Source organism: Heptranchias perlo, chromosome 24, assembly GCF_035084215.1.
Source record: "Heptranchias perlo isolate sHepPer1 chromosome 24, sHepPer1.hap1, whole genome shotgun sequence".
Lineage (NCBI taxonomy): Eukaryota > Metazoa > Chordata > Chondrichthyes > Hexanchiformes > Hexanchidae > Heptranchias > Heptranchias perlo.
The window spans coordinates 20,124,601-20,150,299 of NC_090348.1; the positions used below are offsets into that span (position 1 = coordinate 20,124,601).

At 39.9% G+C, this 25,699-nt stretch overlaps 1 protein-coding gene across 1 annotated transcript; it reads left to right on the top strand.

The window, feature by feature from the left end:
- gtse1 (G-2 and S-phase expressed 1) lies at nucleotides 1-25,629 on the top strand. The gene is made up of 12 exons (XM_068005356.1): nucleotides 1-79; nucleotides 2,070-2,144; nucleotides 4,578-4,635; nucleotides 8,039-8,657; nucleotides 9,334-9,498; nucleotides 12,702-12,846; nucleotides 14,982-15,338; nucleotides 15,994-16,063; nucleotides 21,509-21,760; nucleotides 22,293-22,461; nucleotides 23,928-24,044; nucleotides 24,645-25,629. The coding sequence occupies exons 2-12, from the start codon at nucleotides 2,123-2,125 to the stop codon at nucleotides 24,729-24,731; spliced, it is 2,061 nt and encodes a 686-aa protein (XP_067861457.1). The 5' UTR covers nucleotides 1-79; nucleotides 2,070-2,122; the 3' UTR covers nucleotides 24,732-25,629.
- Nucleotides 25,630-25,699: the final 70 nt, after the last annotated feature.

Here is a 25,699-nt window from a genome sequence, read left to right on the forward strand (position 1 = left end):
TAAAATATCGGCGGCTGGAGCAGGAAAGTTGCCGTTAGTGAATCGTGTGACTGTGTGGGGAGAAGATTCGAGAGAGGTGGTGAGAACGGGGCTTGCTCCGGCAGGGACTGGAGGGTCAGACATTATCGGGGTGGGTCCAGTAAAAGGCTGTTCAACTGAGGTTATCCCGGCCAAGCCTGACCCTGATGTCTGTGCTCACCAGGTCCAACCACAGGCACCGGATTGGGTTCAGCCGCTGCTTTTCTTTGGCCCAGGGCACTGAGGTTAAATGTAGTTCCACTACTGTTGCTCACTTTGCAGTCACTTAACTGCGAAGATGATCAGAAGGTGATCAGACCTGGCACCTTCTAGTATGTATGGTTCAGCATTACAGCGTATGATGCACTTCACTGAAGGAGCCATCCTTGAATGTGGACCAATTGTCTGGGGAGAGGAAAAAACGTTAAAGCTGTGTACTGCTTGGTTGGGGGTGGGGACAGAGGAGGGACTTCCCAGATTAGTGCCATGTTCAGGAAAAGGTGACTTTTCTAGTAGCTGTTTTTAAGTGAGGATGAATATGGAGTGGTTTGTCATTGAAGCAAAATGAGTGTGTGTTTGATACCATTTAAAAGGTTTTGCATGCAGTTTATTTTCAGTGCAGAAGGAAAGTGTTCTGATATAGGCCTGAAGTTGGTTGATGTGATGTAAGATAATGTGTTTTCTGTCAGGCTTCCAAGCTGGTTTAAAAATCAATCTGTTCAGGATTAGGTATTGTGAGGAAGGCTAAGGGCCAAAGGGAGAAAGAAAATAGACTAATGAGAGAAGGAAACTACTAATAGAAGAGTAGGTTTAAACAACCAAGACCAGAGTGGCTGTAGGATGTTAAGATAGAGTGTGGATGGGTACTTGAGGGAGATCCTAAGAAATAGTGGATGAGAATTTTTATTTTAAAAAGTAAATACTTTTGATATGTTGGTTAAATAAATCACTACTATTAGTGCCCATTTTTATCTCTTTTATGATAAATCCAAATAGCCTATTCATGTGTTGGGCTTGAATATGTGTGATTATAATGGCTTTCTTGTATATTTAAACTTTAACCAAAGTCATCTTTTGTTTAATGTGATTGGTTTTAAAAGATTGCATTTGTTTACATGGTATATGTGTAAATCAATACTATTTGGCTACTGTACTTTTGTACCTCTGTCATGTGCTGTGGAAACATGGGTCTATGATTTTGGGCAAACTTGTTCCCAACACAACCTGATACTGCACTTCAGAAAACTTAATGTCCTGGCTTTTACTGCCCAACAGAAACTTTGACTTTCTGGTGCCATACCCAACAACCACTCTCACTGTCTGCTCTTGCCACCCAACACCACTACCCTCCCAGGATCACCCTCCCAACACAGCCTAACTATTTGGCTCTTACCACTTTGCAGTACTGCCACATGCAGGGTGTGCCACCTGGTTCCAACTTGCTTGCATCCTGGAACCTCTCCTGGGCTTTGGAAGAACAGATAAAATTAACAGGCATATAATGATCAAGGCCATTGTTTTACAGTTTCTATGAACATGCCTGTAAATCATGGAATTAGACCCAAAAATAGCACTTCCTCAGTATAATCACTAAGTCAGTGATCATAATATATTATACATTAGATGGAATAAAGTAGCATATCCTCTGACTTGTGAGCAATGGTGCAAGAGATGTGAGTCTCATTAATAGAAATTTTTTTTAAAATTATTTAAACTAACACTAAATTTCAGCTGAACAGACTCCATTTGCCAAGTGAATCACCAAGATTTTTGTTCTGAGTGGTTAGTAGTTTCAGTATAACCTTTTATTTGTTTTGTTGATTATTGGAATATTTCTTGGGAGCTAACTCACCTTTTGTATGACTGCTTCTGAATGGACTGTGATTAACATATATGCTGTCTAATTTTGATGGGGATGGGGTGCAGAAAGGGACTATTGCTTGTGTATATGCAGATAAATAGCCAGGATTGTAATTTCCTGAAGAATATACTATTGTATTCATTTTTATTCATTATCTTTACTGTTTGTTTTTACATGTGTTCTTTTATAGTGCTTGAAAACAGATTCCTCGCTTTCCACTAGCTGCAGAGATCAATACAAGAAATGGATTTGCAAACTGACAATGGTAGTCAAACTTTGTTTAGTTGTTTGAGACATCTTGTAGCAATCCAACCATGTGGAACAGATTCATTTTCAGCTGGGTTTGATCTCATGAACTCTGATTTAGCTTTAAAATCAATTAGCTTGTGCTTCCCTCTCAAAAAAAGTGCAAAAATTCTTCCCATGCATTCATCAAAAGGCAGTGGGTTAGACACTATCCTTTTACCTTTGAGGCCTGGTTCATCCCAACCAACCAATCCTGATGGGATTCAAATCTCATAAACCTCAGTTTGGCTGAGTTGCTAATATTCTATTCTCTGGCTCTGAGGGTTATACATTTAAGTCCACAATATAATCTGTTCTAGCGCAGTGTGGAGGTGCCATCCTTCAGGTGAGACATTAAACTGAGGTTAAAGAGCAGTGTGTTCTGATGCCCTGGCCATTCATCTCATTGCTGTTTTGAAGCAAGAAAGGGGTTATTCACCAAATATAGGAACATGTAGCAACCTTGAAAGGCTGATCATGGAGGTCAGATGGATAGAGAGAGTGGGGGGTGGATGGTGGAAAAGCATAACTGCAGAGATAAAATATAACAGTAAGGAACTTTCAGTACTAAAACAGTAAGAGGTGAGAACCATAAAAGATGCAAATGAGTTCAATACAGTAAATGAACACAATAGAATACATATTCAGAATGATTACTTTGAGTATTTCCAGGGGAAAGTATGAACAACATGCTCTCCACAAACTGAAAACCTAGGCAAAAGTCATGACTGATTATAAATGAGATGGAAGCCTTAGTTAAGCTTTAAGGGTGCAAACCAATAAATTACCATAGATGGTATAAGGATCCCAGAATGCTAAGGGAGGTTTGTGAGGCATCGTCAATCATTGCAAGGGAATCGCTGGACACTGGGGCGGTGCCAGGCTAATGTGACCATATTCAAAAAGGTGACATATGGACATGGGCAACTACAGACTCATTGGTCTTCAGTCCCATATAAAATAATGGAATTGATTATTGGGAGGATTATCTGTACAATGATAAGCTAGTAAACAGCAGTCAACATGGAATCAGAATGAAAGCCAATGCCCAAGTAGCCACCTTGATTTGGGGAAGTGACATCCCAATTGGACTGTGAAAAGCCCTAATACGTATTACACCTAGACTTTCCAAAAAGCATTTGACAAGCTTCCACAGAAAAAAGGCTATTAGTTAAGGCCAAAGCTGGAGGAATTTGGGATAAATCTGCTGAGTGGATTAAAAAATTAACTGAAGGGTAGGAAACAATGGCTACTTGTTAACTGAGCCATGTCAGGATTGGGTGGGGGGGTGGGGGGAGAGGGCAGTGTGAATTATGGTGCCACTTGGATCCTTATTAGGACCACCATTGTTTCTAATTTACATCAATGACTTGGGTTCTGAAATTGTATGCAAATTGTTCAAATCAAATTTGCAAACTATACCAAATTAGGAAGGGCACTAGAATGAGTGGGGGCAGCTCAGAAATGACAATTTGCAAGTGGACCAAACACTAGCAGATGAAAGTTAGTGCATGCAAAAGCACATAAAGGAAAAATAGATATAACACACACTCCATGAATGGTGTTGAAATAGCTAAAGATCAAGTTGAAGGGAATCTAAGAGTCCAAGAGCCTCAATGCTGTTTTGCATTGGTTGGGCATGTATACTACTTGGGCTTGTATAGTACTGTTTTAGCTAAATAGAGAGAAAGTCACAATCAAGCTGCATAGTACTCTGGTCAGATCACACACACACAGTACTGTGCCTAGACTTGAATTTCTTGAATCTCGGAAAGACTTGTAGAAACTTACTATTTAGCCTTGAAAGAGAACACCTGAGATGTGATCTTATATACCTCTAAGATAGTTAATAGTATAGAAAAAGTAAGTCCAAAAAAATAAATTGGGAGAGTAGGTCATGGGGCCACAGATTCAAACTATTAAAATGCAAATTTAATCCAGCGATCAGGAAACTCTTCACACTGTGGTGAATACATGGAATGGACTCCTGGATAGAGTAGTAGAGGCGAACACCCTGGATTTGAGTAAGAAGCAATTAGATACTGCAGTGTGGGACTTCAGGGTTTTTCCTCATTCCTAATCATCTTGTGATGCCTGGAGATGGTGGGTTGTTGGGAGTACACTCAGTTCAAGAGAATGCTGAAAAGGACATTGTTTGCTCCAAAGCTGCTGTTTACAAGTAGTTTGAAAACATAAAATTTAGGAATAAGGAAGGACCAAGGAAAGGGAGTAAATATACAATTATTCCTTTTTACCCTTGGGATTATATTGCAATTTATTTGGGTGCTGTTGCACTTTGGGGAAATTCAAAGTTGACAAAGATGTAAAAATATTCTCAGGTTTAGTATCTTCTATTTAGTATTCCACGTGTCTCTCTTCAGTGAGTTCAGCAGCTTGTAATTTGTATTTTCAGATTTCAATCTCTTGTCTGAAGAAAATTCTGACTTTGATATTCTCTTATCTCCTGCAAGGTAGGAATTTTCAGCTTCTCAAGCTTTTTACTGCTGTAGTGGACAAACTAAATGCAGTAAAAGTCATATTCCTATTTCAATAAGCATTTGATTAGGTTCTGTATAAGCCATTAATGTTTATGGTCTAGTTAGGGAGATGGGGTATGCTACTGGTTTTTTTTTAAAAAAATGGTTTCAACCAAAAAATTGAGGGTAGCCATAAATGGAAACTTTGAGTCAGAATGAGGTTGTGTGTGGAATCAAATACAAGATTTCCAAGTTTGCAGATAAAATTGGTGGCATAGAAAATAATGAACAATGGCCTTAGTTAGACCCTGTCTGGAGGCTAGTGTGCAGCATTGTTCACCATAATGTTGCCCTTGAGAGGTAGCAGTGCAGGGCAATTGAGATGATAGTAGGTGTTGGGAATCTCGGTTGACAAAAATGTAGAGATGCTGGATCTTTTAGAAAAGATAAGACTTGGGGATTGATGGTGTGATCCAGACACATTGTTCAAGCTAAAAGCGAGCAAATGCTGGAAATCTGAAATTACAAAAGAAAAATACTGTCAACACTCACTTAGCAGGTCAGGCAGTATCTATGGACAGAGAAACATAAGGTTAACGTTTTGGTGAACTTTCCTCCAAGGTGTGCTGCCTGAGCTGCAAATTGTTCCAACTGACCGATTCAAAAACTACACAGATAAGTTATATAGAATTTAGACAAACTATTTCACACAAGGCAATAGGCTTAAAGAATAAATTACCTGGAAGGCTATTGAACAAAATTGTATACTTTTCTTATGTTATGCAGTGTCCTAGGCCCAACCATCTTCAGCTGCTTCATCAATGACCGTCCCTCCATCATAAGGTCAGAAATGGGGATGTTCGCTGATGATTGCACAGTGTTCAGTTCCATTCGCAAGCCCTCAGATAATGAACCAGTCTGTGCTGGCATACAGCAAGACCTGGACAACATCCAGGCTTGGGCTGATAAGTGGCAAGTAAGATTCGCGCCAGGCAAAGACCATCTCCAACAAGAGAGAGTCTAACCACCTCCTCTTGACATTCAACAGCATTACCATCGCCGAATCCTCCACCATCAACATCCTGGGGGTCACCATTGTCCAGCAACTTAATCGGACCAGCCACATAAATACTGTGGCTACAAGAGCAGGTCAGAGGCTGGGTATTCTGGGGGGAGTGACTCACCTCCTGACTCCCCAAAATCTTTCCACCATCTACAAGGCACAAGTCAGGAGTGTGATGGAATGCTCTCCACTTGCCTGGATGAGTGCAGCTCCAACAGTCAAGAAGCTCAACACCATCCAGGACAAAGCAGCCTGCTTGATTGGCACCCCACCCACCACCCTAAACATTCACTCCCTTCACCACCAGCACACTGGCTGCAGTGTGTACCATCTACAGGATGCACTGCCGCAACTCTTCGACAGAACCTCCAAAACCCGTGACCTCTACCATCTAGAAGGACAAGAGCAGCAGGCACATGGGAACAACACCACCTGCACCTCCAAGTCACACACCATCCCAACTTGGAAATATATCGCTGTTCCTTAATCGTCGCTGGGTCAAAATCCTGGAACTCCCTACCTAATAGCACTGTGGGAGAACCTTCACAACACGGACTATAGCAGTTCAAAAAGGCAGCTCACCACCACCTTCTCAAGGGCAATTAGGGATGTGCAATAAATGCTGGCCTTGCCTGCGCGCCCACATCCCATGAATGAATTTTTTTTTAAAACTAAAAATTTCAGGCCATAACAGTTGTGGAATATGATAAAAAGAAAGAAAAATGTGGTGACGTTGAGGTCAAACAAAGGTGCAGGCTTGTTGTGGCCCAAAAAGCCTGTTCCTTTTCCTTGAAGTTTGTTTCTAGCCCATTCTATCTCTTCTATAACCACCTTGTATGCCAATAAGGTTTCACTGTTGCTGGCAAGGCACATGCCTGAAACAACTTATGCTTTTACGAAGCATTGTCTTGATCTGACAGCTCAAGATGATGAGCAGTTCAGCTGTCTTGTGTTCCAAGCTAACTCCAACATTTAGGTTTTCAGAATCCTGCATCCAGTTTCTGTACAATTTTGTTTGATTCTGTGGTTTGAATTGAGGAAATATAAATGATGGTACTGTAGGTGTTCATTTCCTCATCAACTGTAGCTCTGTCTCCATAAACAAGCTCCCTCCCTGTTCCTCAATTCCCTTTTTATATTAGCTGAAGCTGGTTTTAATTACTATATTAATAAACATGTTGTATTCTCTTGAAACGCTCCTACTTGGGTTGATCACTCAGACAGGAGAATAGTCTCATGAATGATCTATGCCAGATTCTTGGGTGATGTCTAGTGATGCCTGGTGGAAAGTACACGTGTATGTGGCTTATTATGCAAGAACAGAATTGTGCTCTGCATTGGCTCCTGTACCCCCTTTTATGTCAAATATCCTGCCCAGACTCCCATATATGTATATCATGACCAGAATCATAGCAAGGTTACAGCACGGAAGGAGGTAATTTGGCCCATCGAGTCCGTGTCAGCTCTAAGCAAGAGCAATCCAACTACTCCCACTCCCCCACCCTATCTCCGTAGCCCTGCAAATGTTTTCCTTTGAAGTATGATGAAGGAACGGCGATATATTTCCAAGTAAGGGATGGTGTATGACTTGGAGGGGAATGTGCAGGTGGCGTTGTTCCCATGTGCCTGCTGCCCTTGTCCTTGTCCTTCTAGGTGGTAGAGGTCACTGGTTTGGGAAGTTCTGTTGAAGCCTTGATGAGTTGCTGCAGTGCATCCTGTAGATGGTACACACTGCAGCCAGTGTGCTGGTAGTGAAGGGAGTGAATGTTTAGGGTGGTGGATGGGGTACCAATCAAGCAGGCTGCTTTGTCTTCCGTGACAAAATTCTTCCATATTTTGGGAACAGAGGGGGGGAAATTTTAGGCTTAAATGATGCACGTTTGTTCCAAATCTTGATGGTGTAGCTCAACACAGGGTGCAAAATGGAGTTCAGACATTTTTTTCATAGGTAGGAGAAGGGGACTGGAGAAAGAGTTGTCCCCAGGCCATGTCCTAGAACTAGTTCAGCAGCATTGGTGTTGTCTCAGCAGGTTAGTTGCAGTTGATGTACAGCCTTGAGAAGCAGAGTTCAATTTCACAAAGTTTAGTCTATACAACTGTACCTTCTTAATAGATGAACATAAGAATAGAGTGAGAAATGACTTTGAGCCCAACTGTGTCATTTTTTTGCTTTCTTTCCTTTCCTCATAGCTTTTTGGGGTAACTTTAGCTTTTTAATTCTTCAGTAAGTATGTTCACAAAACTTAAGGGAGTTTAATGATTGAGCTTCAAATGGAAGCAATTGTATATTCATAATACCGTTTCAATCTTAAACTAGTAGCTTTTTGTTCCTAGTGGAAAAAGTGATGATGATGAAGTTTTTCTTGGGCCAGTTCGACATGTGGAAAAATGCATCGCTGTTGGTATTGACTTAAATTGCGAGGAAGAGAAAAGTTTGAACTCAACAGAAACTGTGAGTTGGAGTCCTCTGAACACAGACAAGTTTGTTGAAGTTTTCAGAGAAGCCAACTTACTAGCACAATATTATGAAAACCATGCGGAAGGGAAATCTAAGAAAATGGGAAATAAAAAGATTCAGAATAAACTGGTGGAACAATTTATAGAAGAATCAAAATTAAAACTAACCCTTCTGAAGGGGATTAGCAGTCCAAGTTGTCCAAGAAGAGAAACCTTTGTAGTTCAAGATAGTCCATTGAAGTTACTTCCACCTTCAATCCAGAAGCGTCTTCAGGTTTGTTCTTCAAACACTCGTCCTGGCTTTCCATTAAAATCACCCAAGAAAGCTGCTGTTCAGGTAACCTACTCTTCTATGCAACCCCAACAATCCTGTGGAACTCCATCCTCATTAGGCAGTAAAGACATGACTTCTTGTACTGAGAACACAGTTTTCAAGGAAGCTCCATCAAGTGAACCACTGATATGTGGACCAACAAAACTCATGACCTCAGAAAAGGTAAGCAGTTCTATTAGTCTGATAAAGCTAACCAATTCAGAGCAGAATATTAGAGGTTTGTCAGAGAAGTTATTTAATGTTACCTGTTGCACTTAAGTTGTTTAAAGTTAACAATTTCAGAAAGTGTGATGGGCTGGTTAGATGCGAGAATTTTATTATATGTGCTAGTAGATCTCTTGTGGCATGGTTTAATGGCCAGTGCAAGACCTGGAGTGTGGGTTCTGTTTACTGTGGTCCTACTGCAACTTGCCTGCAGCCAGACTCCCAAATGACAGTCCCTGACCGAATTACCACCACCACATGTTTATATTTGCTGCTAACATCTTTAATTTGAGGCAATAAATTAAAGCCCCTCTCCAGGAAGGCTTTATTGCCTGAATCAGCAAGAGCATTAGTTTATTTGTACTGCACTTTTGCTGCTGCTGATATTTTTGTTGAAGGCAACTATGAAGAAGACATTAGATAATTTCCACAAAAAATCAGCCTGTATGTAATGAAGTTTAGAGAGTTATTCTACTCCTGAACTATCTTTGCCTTATCTTTTTTGCTCCTTGGGTTTGCCTACAAGACTAATGCAATACTGTGTTTTGGGCATTATATAAAATGGAAAATGCTGTAGAATTCTAATTTGTCTAAGCTCCATTTATCTTAGTCTTTTATATTTTTATCCATTTAGCTTAAGCCAGGAACTAGATTGACTCCCTCCAGAAGGAAATATTTTAATAATACTTGTTCATCAGAAGATCTGCCAGATACTGCTAGTATTACTTCAGATGCAAGTGATTCTCCTCTCAATTCTAGTGCCTTTGGGCGTAGGAATAAATCGTTTGCTGCAAACCAGGTATGGGATAATAACCTGAGTCCCTTATTCAAGAATAAAATGCATATGAACTTGTGGATTTTACAGCATAGTGAATATAGTCATCTGTATTAAAAGAAATGAGTTCAATCAATAATTTTATAACTTTTGTATATGCAAAAAATAGGCATTAGTAGTGATCCAGGATAAGACTTCTAGTTCTAGCCAATTCCTTGAAGTAGTGGATGCCAAAATCCACAGGAAGCTGTCCCTTTTCAATACTGACTATAACTTATGGTTGGGATCTTGATCAGAACAAAAAAAAACTCTTCATTGGCTTGAATGGAAGAGATATGATATAATTGTTAATTTTAGTTGAGTGCTTTCTACAGTTAGGGGACAGTCTTGTAGTGAAAGTTTGAGCTCATTTTTGTGAGATTTTAAATTTTGCTGCCATTATTTTAGATGTGATTGAAACTTATTGTACCCGCATATCAGAGACCCTTTGGTCAGTTTATTTTAAACTCCTGTTTGGCTAATGTGGTTTTAAAGTCTGTCAAGGGCTCCTCTCGTAGCTCAATGGGTGGATAACTTTGTGATGGTAGTGAACCGTGCAGACCAGGAAAGGAACTGGGAGATGCTACAATTAGTACAAAAGTTAGGAAGGTGGAGGGAGGGAATTGAAATTTGTCAAATTACTTTCCCAGTAAAAGACACCTGTCTTTGTATTCCTAATGTGGCAAAGTCAGCACAGGCTCAAAACAACTGACTTGATTGCTAGAAGGTGATCTTGCTGCAAGAATGTGAAAACTTACTTCCTTTAGACACAGAACTCTGGTCCTTCTGCACAGAAGCATACCTCCATCTTCATGTTGGATCAATAACTTAGACTGAGCAAAAAGCATCTCTAGGAGTATTTCAAAAAAGTTTGGGCATTCCACATCAGCTTGTATGGCTAGGCAAAGATGTCTGGGTTATTCGGCTTGTCATTGCTATACATATGTTGTGGGCAGAGTGTATTTGGAGGTGGAGCAATTTGTTTCGTGGTGGCAATTTCAGTAATTAAAGGATTGAGCCCAGGTTCTCCTGTCTCCGAGCAATGACCAGTGCACGTTCTCCAACTGGACCCAACCTATTAATTTTTCCGCAGAATAAAGTCTGACTTTTGTTAGGTGGCTTTGGCACACTTTTTTAAAATATCCACATACTTGCACAGAATGCAGTGTCTGGATCATTTTTTGGTCAGATTTGACTGATTCTTAATAATCACACATACTGGATAAGTTATCTGTAGTATATAGAATACAACTAATGAATTAAAAATGTAGGTTATGTGCCTCCTTTTAGGATAGTAATCCTCCAAAAGTACATTCCATATGTCATACTTTCATTTTTTTTTCTCTCTGTCCCCTTTGCCTTTTGGACTTTTTCTTCCAACTTACACCCCCCGCCCCCCAAATCGGACTTGTAGTCTTGGATTGATCTTGATGGTCTGGTTTGAATGGCCCTGTACTCTAGCCAATTGTTAGGTTTCCAAGATTGAGATAACTCATTTTATATGGTTGTGATTTAAAAAAAAAAATAAGTCAAGATTTGCCAGCTCCAATTCTCTTGTAAATTGTGTACCTTTTTTATATGTAACTCTCTGTTTTGTGTGATGCACTTTTTTGAGGGGGAGGCTACCTTAATTTACTGATGATGTGGAGATGCCGGTGATGGACTGGGGTTGACAATTGTAAACAATTTTACAACACCAAGTTATAGTCCAGCAATTTTATTTTAAATTCACAAGCTTTCGGAGATTTTCTCCTTCCTCAGGCAAATGTTTCAAGAGCTCCTTGAAGCCTACGCATTTATACATATAGAACAATACATGGTGTTTACAGACTGCCCCTGCAACTGCCCGTTGCCAAGGCAATCACCGTGTTCAGACAGAGAGGTGTCACCTGCAGAACCCCCGAATACACATTCAACAAAAAAACAAACAGGGAAAAAAAACAGAGAAAAAAAACACAGAGAGAGGCAGAAACATCCGGAAGGCAGAGAGAGCCAGCAAATGACCCATTATATTAAAAACAGATAACATTTGTTCGCTGGTGGGGTAACGTGTAGCGTGACATGAACCCAAGATCCCGGTTGAGGCCGTCCTCATGGGTGCGGAACTTGGCTATCAATTTCTGCTCGACGATTTTGCGTTGTCGTGTGTCTCGAAGGCCGCCTTGGAGTACGCTTACCCGAAGGTCGGTGGATGAATGTCCATGACTGCTGAAGTGTTCCCCGACTGGGAGGGAACCCTCCTGTTTGGCGATTGTTGCGCGGTGTCCGTTCATCCGTTGTCGCAGCGTCTGCATGGTCTCGCCAATGTACCATGCTCTGGGGCATCCTTTCCTGCAACGTATGAGGTAGACAACGTTGGCCGAGTCACAGGAGTATGAACCATGCACCTGGTGGGTGGTGTCCTCTCGTGTGATGGTGGTATCTGTGTCGATGATCTGGCATGTCTTGCAGAGGTTACCGTGGCAGGGTTGTGTGGTGTCGTGGACGCTGTTCTCTTGAAAGCTAGGTAGTTTGCTGCGAACGATGGTCTGTTTGAGGTTGGGTGGCTGTTTAAAGGCGAGTAGTGGAGGTGTGGGGATGGCCATAGCGAGGTGTTTGTCCTCATTGATGACATGTTGAAGGCTGCGGAGAACATGGCGTAGTTTCTCCGCTCCTGGGAAGTACTGGACGACAAAGGGTACTCTGTTGGTTGCGTCCCGTGTTAGTCTCCTGAGGAGGTCTATGCGATTTTTTGCTGTGGCCCGTCGGAACTGTCGATCGATGAGTCGAGCGTCATATCCCGTTCTTGACTGAGATACCCTTTTAGTAAAGGTAATGGTGCTGAGGTCTGACACCTTGCGTCTGATGTATCCAGGGAAAATCCTGTAGTTCTGGTTGAGTCGGACATTCCAGTAACTACCCATAAAGTATACATTCATTGCAATATAACTATTCCAACTAAATGTTTGAGTATTGGCTGCAGGTTTGACATTCCTAAGCTGCCCGCCATTTTGAAGACTCGGGCAGCACTGGTAGGAGGCCTTGGAGTAAGTTACCTGTCTTTCCCTCTGGGCAGCATAAAGTTTATAGCTTGGGAAGACAAAGCAGACGAAGAAAAAATGTGGGGAGAAACTTTGGATAGCATTTGCTTAGAAGGAAAACCTCTTTGTACTGTTACAATTTTAGAAAAAGAGTTGGTTTTATTATAGCTCAGCCTACGAAAGGTATCGGGGTCTAAGGCTTCAGGTGCTATGAAGAGGAGCGGTACTGGTTTGGCACTAAGGACTCTCAACCATACTTCATCTACATCCAGTCTCCATTCTAGTCTTCACACTTCCCCTAGTGCTGGCAAAGGTAAGATGGATTTTCAATCTTGAAATGTTTTGTAACTGCTAACTCAAATGGTAGAATATGGCTTTTGTTTTTCATGTCCACCACTTTTAAATTCATGCTATGCAATCTCCCTCAAATGATGCTAATTTAAAAAAATTATGGGGCCTTGTCTGACACCATCACAAATTGGATCTAAAGTGCTTTGAGGTGTCTAATAGGAAAACATAGAAAGTGAACTGTTGGGAAGAAGTTTTGTTGCATTAACTGCTGCAATTTGAGTTTTTTCAAAATGCAAAAGGATTTTTTTGTTGTCTCATGTCCTGAAAATGATGACTCCTACCTAGATATGTTGAAAATAGTGGTCTGATGGGGTTGACTTCTTATACTGGTTCTGTATCAGTGAATGTACCAGACTCCTCTTGTGACGCTCGCTCCTGAAGGACTGTGCATGTGACTTTAATTGCATAGTCCAGGACTGCTTATTTCTCTGTTTAGTAATAATAATGTGTACTAGAACGTAATTAGGATTTCTACAACATCTTGTCAAACCAAAATTTTTTTGGACCCCTTTTTTGGCCATTAGGGTTTTTATTTTGGACTTTGTCAATAGCAGTCCCAGGCAAACGAAGTTCTTCAATGAAAAAGTACAGATTTTGATCCCAATTGAAGCTTGAGCAGCATCTAGCGTAAAAAGAATTGTGATGGAACTCTTCTGTTCTTGGAGGGGGGCAGCCAATGGATCTCTAGAATGAGCTTTCTCTTAAATTCGTCAAAGGACCAAGGAAAGTTCTGTTTGAGACAGGTGGTTCTGATTGAATCCATATATTTTGTTTATAAATCGTGAGTCCCCTACTGTATTGTTGAGCCTTGTTCCAACATTTTATGCATTAATACTCAGTTTTATTTTTTACCTGTTTCAACCTCCATAGGTAAATGAATAGGTAGCCATTCAAATGGGGCTGTGGGAACCACTGAGACACTCTTATTTGCCATGGCAATATTTGATCCATCTTCAATCTGTGTATAGGCCCCATTTTGGAAGTATTGATTAGTTGGAGGTTGAACAAATGAATGAGAAAAAATGTTAGATCGACTACATTCAAAGAAGCACATTTACAATAGAATAGCTCCTTACTTACCTGATCTCTTTTTGACAATATGAAACTGTGATTTTCTTATTAATTCCTCATGAGCTGCTCTTCAGAAGAAATCAGATATGCTTCCAGATCAAGGGGTGTGTGTATTAATCTGTTAAGAGGGAGACTCATGAATGTTGTAGCCTCAATATGGCACTAAACTAAGGGGACATTGTCCCATTAGATTTTCCCCTACAGGAAGACTATTCATTTGTACATGAATGCTGAGCAGCAGCCAATGAAGACCACATCTAACATACTGGTTTTTTTTTTAATTTTCCATTGATTGTGTAAGCTCTGATCCAGATAATATATCATACTGTCCTGCACTCAAAATGAGCTCTTTGCCATTTTATAGGGCTCCAAGTGCCAATGCTTACTAAGCCCCATGCCTCCACCAGTAGTGCACTGTAACTAGGTAGTGCATATGAATGTCCCAAATTCCTTCATTTTCTCTGCGACGTGGTGGGTCTTTGCTTTATGCTTTCCCCAAAGCACAACTCATAGAGCTAACTGGGGAGTGAGAGCCCTTTCAAGCAATATATTTTGGAACGGGGGTGTTGTACAGGTGTCTTAAGATATTTGTGCAAGTGAGAAACTACTGTATTGGATGGAAAAGTGCAATTGATAATGGGTTGCAAGTGCTTTTTGAGAAAAAGGCATGGCTTTTTATAAAATGCAATTGAAATCCACTAAACTCCGTCCGTAGTCCCTTGATTATCCAAATCCCTTTCTGGAGTAATGGAGGAGAGGTGAAATAATGGACTAAATTATATGGTGAACTAACTGAGATGTTCAGCATTGTCCCAGTTTAAAATAAACAATTTTTCAAATGTCAGTTAGAATGCAGTGTCAAGTGCTAACATAAAAGAGCTAGTTAAGCTATTTTAAAAAAAAATCTTTTAAATTCTGCTTCTGGCACCAATATTTGCTAAAGGTAATTTACTAAGCAATTCAAATTCAGAGCAGCCTGTTTTCTTGCCTTAGTTTTTGTTTAAGTTCTTGCAATTTCTCTTGCAGCGGTGTCACTGAACATGCCTTTAAATTCATTAAAATTGCAAGCCCTAAAAAATGGCAGCAGAATTGCCACTCCAAAGAGCAAGTCATCAAGTTCTACATGTGCAACCAATGTTCCAAACACAAAATTAATGAAACCAACAAATGCTTGTAAACTAACCACTCCTGGAAAGGTGAATCACCAAGGATCAGCGATGCAGACTCCATCCAAGAAAGGTTTACAAAGAATTGGTTCAATAACCAATATGAAGGTTGATACTAAAATCTATTCAAACAAAGCTGGAAATGCACTTGGAAGGGGTCAGTGCCCAAAGTCTAAGCCCTCTATTGTTCCTAGCCAAGCTTCAAAAAAATCCAGTGGTAAATATAAACACTTATTGTTTGAAAATTGCAAATCTTAGTATTGGGTAATTTTGTTTAGTACTTTTAATATTAAGTTTTCATGCAACTTGGGACAGTACTATTTGTCTATCTAGACTAAATTGTATTAAATATGTTTGTCACTTAAGTGGAAATAACTATTTGATTTTCACCTGCAGTGGAAAATAGAAGGTAGTTAAGTGAAAAATTCATTGAGGGGGGGTGGGGGGAAGGAGAATAAAGGATAGTAATTTCTCTTCTAACTAATCTGCATCTTCTAAAACAGGATTGTTGTTTGCCAGGTTCTCCAATTACACTTGAATGCTACAGGAAATGTTTCTTTCTGGTAGACATCTTTGAGAATTGTCTTCTACATCTTTTAGTAGATTACAGTAAGAGTGATGGTCGAAGCCCACAGCTCAGAGATTCAAGATTACCTTATAATTGGTGTATAACACCTAAAAGAGAGGACCTGTTTGCTTTTAAAGAGAATTTTGTATTTTTTTTGATGAGGGGAGAGATTTGTATACAGATCTTTACTATTGCAGTTGGATATGACTGCTTCATTTTGTGTATTTTAGGGCAAAAAGAGTTTTCAGAAGGGTTATTGAGTTGTCTTGGAGATATTCATTATTTTTATTAACTCCCATTTAAGTACCTTCACCTGGAACTACAAGGCCAAAAATAATGGAACCAAAGAAGCTGTCTTGCAGTGCAGTTGAAAGGTAATGTGAATTTCCTGATATATGCTTTGTGCAGTAGAATGTCAATGTTGAATTATCAGAATAGATGAATTGACTACACAAATAGAAGTAAGTGAGTATGATCTAATTGCCATTACAGAGACATGGCTGCAGGGTGACCAAGGCTGGGAACTGAATATTCAAGGATATTTGACATTTAGGAAGGACAGGCGAAAAGGAGGTGGGGTAGTGCTGTTAATAAAGGATGAGATCAGTACAATAGTGAGAAAGGATCTTGGATCGGAACATCGAGATGTAGAATCAGTTTGGGTGGAGCTAAGAAACAGCAAGGGGCAGAAAACATTGGTGGGAGCTGTTTATAGGCCACCAAACAGTGGTAACATAGGGCATGGTATAAAGTAGGAAATTAGAAGTGCATGTAACAAGGGTAATACAGTAATTATGGGGGACTTTAATCTACACATAGATTGGGCAGACCAAATTAGCACTAATATTGTGGAGGATGAATTCCTGGAATGTATACAAGATGGTTTTCTAGATCAGTATGTTGGGGAACCAACTAGGGAACAGGCTGTTTTAGATCTAGTATTGTGCAATGAGAAAAGGTTAATTAATAATCTTGTTGTAAAGGAAGAGTGACCATAATATGATCGAATTCTTCATTAAGTTTGAAAGTGATGTCGTTCAATCCAAAACTAGGGTCATAAATCTAAACAAAGGAAACTACAAAGGTTTGAGGGGCCAGTTGGCTGTGGCTGATTGGGGAACTACATTAAAAGGTATGATAGTAGATAGGCAATGGCTAACATTTAAAGAATTAATACATAATTTGCAACAAATATTTTTAAGGCACAAAAACCCAACAGGAAAAGTGGTTCAACCGTGGCTAACGAGAAATTAAAGATAGCATTAAATCAAAGGAAGAGGCATATAAAGTTGCCAGAAAAAGCAGTAAGCCTGAGAATTGGGAGCATTTTAGAATTCAACAAAGGAGGACCAAGAAATTAAAAGAAAGGAAAAATAGAATGAGAGTAAACTAGCGAGAAACATAGAAACGGATGTAAAAACTTCTATAGGTATATAAAAAGGAAGACTGGCGAAGGCAAATGTGGGTCCCTTACAGACAGACGGGAGAATTTATAATGGGCAATAAGGAAATGGCAGAGAAATTAAACAAATACTTTGTGTCCGTCTTCATAGAAGAAGACACAAAAAACCTCCCAGAAACACTAAAGAACCAAGGGTCTGGCGTGAACGAGGAACTGAAAGAAATTAGTATTAGTGAAAAAAAAGTACCAGAGAAATTAATGGGACTGAAAATCATAAATCCCAAAGACCTGATGACATCCCAGGGTTTTGAAAGAAGTGGCTATAGAGAGAGTGCATGCATTGGTTGTCATCTTCCAAAATTCTATAGATTCTGGAATGATTCCTGCCGATTGGAGGGTAGCAAATGTAACCCCACTATTTAAGAAAGGAGGGAGAGAAAAAAACAGAACTACAGACCTGTTAGCCTGACATCAGTAGTAGGGAAAATGCTAGAATCTATTATAAAGGATGTGATAACAGGACACACAGAAAATAATAGGATTTGGCAGAGTCAACAGGGATTTATGTTTGACAAACCTAGTGGAATTCTTTTGAGGATGTAACTAGTGGAGTGGATGTGATTTATTTGGATTTTCAGAAGGCTTTCGATAAGGTCCCACACAGGAGTTTGGTGAACAAAGTTAAAGCACATGGAATTAGGGGTAATATACTGGCATGGATTGAGAATTGGTTAACAGACAGAAAACAGAGAGTAGGAATAAATGGGACTTTTTCAGTTTGGCGGACTGTGACTAGTGGGGAACTGCAGGGATCGGTGCTTGGGCCCCAGCTATTCACAATCTATATCAATGATTTGGATGAGGGGACCAAATGTAATATTTCCAAATTTGCTGATGACACAAAATTAGGTGGGAATGTGAGCTGTGAGGAGGATGTAAAGAGGCTTCAAGGGGATATAGACATGCTAAGTGAGTGGGCAAGAACATGACAGATGAAATATAATGTGGAAAAATGTGAAGTTATCCACTTTGGTAGGAAAAACAGAAATGCAGAATATTTTTTAAATGGTGAGAGACTGGGAAATGTTGATGTTCAAAGGGACCTGGGTGTCCTTGTACGAGTCACTGAAAGCTAACATGCAGGTGCAGCAAGCAATTAGGAAGGCAAATGGTATGTTGGCCTTTATTACAAGAGGATTTGAGTACAGGAGTAAAGATGTCTTGCTGCAATTATATAGGGCCTTGGTGAGACTGCACCTGGAGTATTGTGTACAATGTCGGATTCCTTACCGAAGAAAGGATATATTTGCTATAGGGGGAGTGCAATGAAGGTTCACCAGACTGATTCCTGGGATGGCGGGATTGTTGTATGAGGAGAGATTGAGTAGACTAGGTCTATATTCTCGAGTTTAGAAGAATGAGAGGTGATCTCATTGAAACATACAAAATTCTTACAGGGCTCGACAGGGTAGATGCAAGGAGAATGTTGCCCCTGGCTAGGGAGTCTAGAATCGGGGTCACAGTCTCAGAATAAACTTTAAGCCATTTAGGACTGAGATGAGGAGAAATTTCTTCACTCAGAGGGTGGTGAATCTTTGGAATTCTCTACCCCAAAGGGCTGTGGAGGCTCAGTCATTGAGTACATTCAAAACAGAGATCGATAGATTTCTCGATATTAAAGGCATCAAGGGATAAGGGAATGGTACAGGAAAATGGCTGAGGTAGATCAGCCATGATCTTGTTGAATGGCGGAACAGGCTCGAGGGGCCAGATAGCCTACTCCTATTTCTTATGTTCTTGAATATAGATTTGCAGATGTTCCATGCTTTGCATCATAAACATGCCTTTGGATGATTTTTTTAATAAAGTTAATCAATCAGGTTATTTGACCCAGCGGTATTGCAGCCAAGCCCAATCCTGTCTTCACTCAACAACCATGCTCATGCCTTTGCAGCATAAGTCACTGGATAGCAATCAACCTTTTCCTGATTTGTTGTTTCTTTTTTTTTTGCTTCCTTTCCCCCAAACCCATTGCCTCTGCTCTAGCCTGGAGAACCTTGCTTAATAAAGTAGTCTTAAATGAACAAGAAGTTGGAAATAAATGGGTGCACAAGCATATTCCTCACTGGTAAATAGTGACCAGAATATGCCTTCGTCCAATCCTCTTAAGGGGGCCTCGAGGACCATTGGAAGCACATTAGTTTGACCTCAACCATGACATCTTCTGTGGCCTCTCTACAGCCATGAGTGCTATCACTAACCAGGCCTTCCTTATATTCCTCACCACCCACATTCCCCTATCTCCTTCCAACCCCACTTCCTTCTGCATCCACCTGTGAAGGGAGAAAAAACACCTGCAAGTCACTTATAACTGCATGTTCAAACTCCCTACAGCCTAGCCTTTGACCATCCATTTGCTTCACCTCCTTTGCTCTTGTCCCCAGAAAAACCTTTCTTTTCTCCCATTCCAGTAGTTCCCCCTGCTTTGGCTCCCATTTTCTCACACTCAAATCCAAGGGGCACAGACTTCAGTTTTTAATTCATTCTCAGGATGTGGGCGTCGCTGGCTAGGCTAGCATTTATTGCCTGTCCCTACTCATCCTTGAAAAGATGATGGTGGGCTGCCTTTTTGAACTGCTACATTGTAGCAGTTTGATATAATCAGTTTGCTAGGCTACTTCAGAGGGTAATTAAGATTCAACCATGTTGATTTTGGGACTGGAGTCACATATAGGCCAGACAGAGTAAAGACAGCAATTTCCTTCCCTAAAGGACCCTTTTTAAAAAAATTATTCGTTCATGGGATGTGGGTGTTGCTACCAAGGCCAGCATTTATTGCCCTTGAGATTGACATTAGTGAATCAGTGGCTTCATGGCCACTTTTACTGATACCAGATTTATTTCCAGATTTTTGTTTTATGAAAGTGAATTCAAATTCTCAAACTGCCATGGTGAGATTTGAACTCCCTTCATCTGGATTATTAGAGCAGGTCTCTGGAATAATAGTCTAGTACCATAACCACAATGCTACCTGGACCATGTGAAGCCATAACCGCCCACTACTCCAGGTGCTTTCTGGTGAGCAAAAATAATCTCTGGCTCCACCCTGCCCTACCCTTAAATTGCTCTTGCTCTTACTCCCGCTCCCAAATATACCCTCTGAGTTGATCTCATCCTTGAGGCCCTACTTCTCTTGGCCCCTATGCTAGCTGACATTGTAAATGATTCTCTGCTGCTTTGATACCTACCTTTTTTTAAAATCACCATCACCCTCCTCAAAACGCCCATCCTCAACCCCTCTGTCCTTGCAAGCTACCGACCCATCTCCAACCTCATTTCCTCAAGTGTTTGAATGTATTGTTGCCTTCCAAATCTATGGCCATCTTTCCCACAACACCCTATTTGAATCTCTCCAATCAGGTTTCCATCCCTGCCACAGCACTGAAATGGCCCTAACTGAATTCACAAATGACATTGTCTGTGATTATGACTGTTTCATTATCCCTCCTTGACCTCTCTGCAGCATTTTATACAGTTGACCACACCATTCTCCTCCAATACCTCTTCTCTTGTCCAAGTCAATGGGACTGCTCTCAATTGTATCTGTTCTTAGCTATCAAATTGTAGCCAGAGCATCTCCAGCAATGGCTTCTCTGCCCCCACATTGTTACCTCAAGTCCCCAAGGATCTATCCTTTGCACCCTCCTCTTCCTCATTTACATGCCGACCCTTGGTGACATCATCCAAAGACATGGGGTCAGCTCCCACATGTACACTCTCAACACTCAGCTCTACCTCTGCACCAGCTCTCGGGACATCTGCACTACCTCTGTCTTGTCAGACTGCTTGGATGAGCCACAATTTGCTCCAGATAAACATTGGAAAGATCAAAACCATTGTCTTCAGTCCCTGCCACAAACTCTATACCCTTGCCATGTGTCCCATTCTCCTCGTTTAAAATTCTTATTCCTATGTTTAAATTTCTTCATGGCCTTGCCTTTCCCCATCCAGTGCTACCACCCTTCTTTCTCCCCCTCCCAAACTCCATTTTGTAGACTCTGGCCTCTTCTGAATCTCTCCTCTGCCCCATCATTGTTGGCTGTGCCTTCAGCTGCCTTGGCCCCATGCTCTGGAACTCTTCCCCCAAACCTCTCCACCTCCTTTTAAGATTCTCCTTAAACCCAACCTCTGACCATCCTTTAGTCAGCCCTCCCAATATCTGCTTTGGAGAAGAAATGTGGTCACCATTAAGTGGCTGGTTCTCACTAGGTTCTAATACCTTGGAGTGTGGTTGTAGAAATGTTTTCCTTTGAGATTAATTTGTCCTCCAAATATTGGATTAAAAGTATTTTTACTGTATTGTGAAGTATCCTTTTGTTTATAGCTTGCTAATTTCATGTTAAATCTTTTCATCCAGTGGTATAGTGGCTAGTACCCCAAACAAACAACCTGTTGGAGGAATGATGCAAACACCTAGCATTCCAAACAGACCGGTTTCAGTAACGCCAGGCACAAGACGTTTATCTGCTTTACCCACACCATTAAATCGTCGCATGTCGGGTATGACCGCGTTCACTCCGCGAACACAACCAAGACCTGGGTCGTCATCTCGCCAAACTACAGCTAATCGAAACCGTAGTATGTCAGCCAGTGGTGCCATTCTGGCAAGGTGAGGAAAAAGATCTTGTTTGTTTTTTTAAAAATCCATCTCTAGCATGCTTTGGCCACTTTTTTTTGCTAACCAGAAGATAGTTGCCTTTTTTAAAAGATGTTTATGTATCTTAAAAAATTCAAGCACATCTTATTCAATAAGGGAGTGTATCAGACTCTTATAGGAACTGCTATTCAGACATTTTTTAATAAATGGGTATTGGTGAGGAGCTGAATTCCATTTTCTTTCTACTTCCTCTTCCATTACAGGCTGGCAGTGCAATTATACTGCCATATATATTTCACCAGATAGACTGGTAGCCAGTTCTACCATTTTTGCTATGCATTTTGAATATATTATGAAAATGTGGTGCAATAATTTCTCTGAATTCAACACTAATACGCAGTATTAGCTTTGGATGTCTATAGATAAGAGGCCAATGAGCGAGAACATGCTTACAGCATATTGAGATGTCATTGGGGGGAAAAAATTAAATGTTTACAATTTTAGACATTTTATAGCCTGTTGCATTAACTGTTTGTCTTGGTAGTAAACAGAAACAGTCAAGTGAGCCACTGGTTCTTTGCTCATCTGATTCCTCTGAAGAAAAAATGTCTCCACCTCTAGTTCCTTGCTTTCTGGATTTCTCTCCGGATAAACCACAGACCACATGCCAAGAGACAGCCAAAGAGAATACAACTGAGGCTCAAATGAAGGAGGTATGAATGCACTATAGATTAAGGGAAGTTAATATTGCAATAATAAAGCTACTGAAATATAAAAATGCTTTTTTTAAACTAGTAGCCCTATGAGTACAATTGTTTTAAACACATCTGTTTGTTGCATCTATCCACACTTTTCCTATTCTGTCCCCTCCTATCAAATATAACATTCTATATCCTTAACATAAAATTCTTGCCTGTTTTCCTCTGGCTTCTGGGTGTCTCCTTTTTGGGAAGTGGGAGCAATATCACTACTTGACTGTTCTAAAACTTGGCATTATTGCTTCATTTTGTTAGGAAATTTAATTTATTTCTGTGCTGTTTGCCTATTCAGATTCGTTTTTAGTGGAATTCTACTTTAGAATTATTAACTTTTCGTTGTTCCAAGACACATTTCAAAAGGCACAATTTGGTTGCATTCAGAACTGGCCATATCAGCTTGAGTCAAACATTCTAAAGCCTTGTAGGAACTTTGTAGAACCTAAAAAGGACATCAGTTCAGCCCATGAAATTTTAAAAAATTCATTCTCTGGATGTGGGTGCCTCTGGCAAAGTCAACGTTATTGCCCATTCCTAATTGCCCTGAGGTGGTGGTGGTGGTGGACCGCCACCTTCAACTGCAGTAGTGGTTTTACATAGAATTACATAATGTACAACACAGAAACTGGCCATTCGGCCCAACAGGTCCATGCTGGTGTTTATGCTCCATACATCTGAGTGGCTTGCTAGGCCACTCGATAGTCAACCAGGTTTGTGTGGGACTGGAGTCACTTATAGGCCAGACTGGGGAAGGCTGGCAGAGATCCTTCCCTAAAAGATGTTAATAAACCAGTTGGGGTTTTATGACCATCCAACATCTTCATGGTCACTTTACTAATACCAGCTTTTTATTTCCTGTTCTCTGGATTATTAGTCCAGGCCTCTGGATTGTTAACCCAGTAACATAACCACTACACTATCGTCCCAATGGTTTGTGTTCCCTCTTCTGAATTTACTTTGACACTTGAGGATGACCTAGTGTACAACTTTACTTTTGCCGTCTACTGAATAAATAGGCTGTAAGCCTGGCTTTGAGAAGAGAGTTGTGTTCAGCATGGATAACTGTTTACAACTCATTCTTTGATTACCACTAAGCTGAAAGCTTTCTATTTATAAATATTCTGTTTTTATAATTTTTCTCCTTTTGTGTGGCAATGTCTATTCTAACGTGAGGTTTTAGAAAGTTGGCTTAATTTTAAAATTTTGAATGCCTGTGTCTTTCTGGGAGTGTATTCTCCATTTTAGTCATCTCATAAACATTATGATAGCTAACTGTTCACTGTATCTTTTTAGTTATTTGATGCACTGCTTTATTTAATAGAACAATTTTTGTAACTGCCTGGCCTATTTGAACAATTAAATGTCCACTGATTGGATAAGACCAATTTTATACTACCTTTTCATCCATATTATTGTCCCATTAGGATCTTATAATTGAAGTTAATACAAAAAGTATGCAAATTGAAGACCGCCCACTAATTGATCTCTCAAACACTCCTGATCTAAAGAGAGTTGCCCTACCGAAGGCTCTTGAACCACCGGTAAGTTTATTTCCATATTGGTTCAGTTAGTTAGTTTAAGGAAGCATGAACTTGAAACTGTTGTAAATTTGACATTTTAATATGCCAGGGGTATTCAAACTATGGTCCATGGCCTTCAAAGCCCAGGCAACTCAACTCAATTCTATTTGTGCTTATTTTTTAACTCACCAATTTGAGTTTCATGGACCTGGAGGTTTGGAGAGAATTATCTCATTGGTGGTAAATTCTAAATCTGAACACAAAGATCTGTTAGTATCTGCAGCTTGAGATATGTGCAAATTAATAAGAATGTTGACTTGTGCTTTATATGTGGCTCCAGGGTATGCATCTAAGTGACCTACAGACAAGCCACTGAGCACCATATTGCCTAACTCTGTCAACAAGCTTACCTAAAGTAGTTGCAATATAAAATAGATGATACCGATCACTTGGACACAGATTTATATAGTAAGATACATAGAGAAAACCGGTTAATGTTTTGGGTGTATTTCCTTTGTGGCCCACACCTGAAATGTTAACTGTTTTCTCTCTCTAGATGCTGACTGTGTACTTGTAGATTTTCTTTGACTTTTCTAAAAGTAAAACAAAATTCTATTTTAGCTTATAGATTTCAGCTCTCCTCTGATTAAGTTGAGCCCAGCAAACAAGGAAAATGTGGATGTGGACTCACCTTTGCTGAAGTTTTAAAGGTTCCAGTTGTGATCTACAGTTAACTATACATATTACTGTCTTAAGATTGCGTCAGACTTGTTCAAACTGTTTTGTTCATGTGTTGTGTAATTGACTTTTGTGAGTATATAAGCCTACAAATTCCTTGTTTCTAGTCACAATGGATGGGCTGAAATAATGCATCACTGTCTTTTTCTTTTGAATGACTGTGTCTCTTTGGTCTACAGTATTTAAAATTAATTTTCAATTACACTATCATTAGTGATATTATTTACTTGGTAGTTAGTGAAATGTGTCTATTGTGTTTAAAAGATTGTTTTAAAAATGAATAAAAGGCTAATCAAATATGAATAACTGGGGAAAAAATAAAAATTGTGTACTTTTTCAAGAGTTAGTGACCTGATGCCCCTTCTAATTTGATGTGTATTTTTTTGTTGTTGAAATGGTTACAATTTCAAAGCTGTATTAGTACAACTGGATTGTTAGAACTTAATATTTCAGAAAATGGGTCCCTTAGCATTGCATTGGAAGTATTTATGGCAAACTTTAAGCATGGCCTTGATATTTGCCTGTTCACTTTCTGTAATCTTAAAACTGGTTAAAGTTGCAGAACAGTCAATGGTTTAATGTTTTAATTCAGAAGTGGTACACATGCATTCTTAGATTAAATGTAATTCTGATTTAGTGTTTTTTTTTGCTTTTGTTGATCCTTTGCAATGCAGCCCCACATACTTGGGCTACATCTTATGCTGAGATCCTGTAGTAAAATGTAAGTATGGCAAGACATTTTAACATACGAGTTGAAACTATAAAAGACACTGGGTTCAGTTTTTTTTAAACTAGATTTTTTTTCTTAAAGCTTCACAATTACAAGAACTCTAATATAATTGTATTTTCTTTCCAACTGCAATTATTGGATAGCAAACCTAATAGGTTCCAAATTAACTTTTTCTAGATGAGATAAACTACCACAAGTATTGAGATCC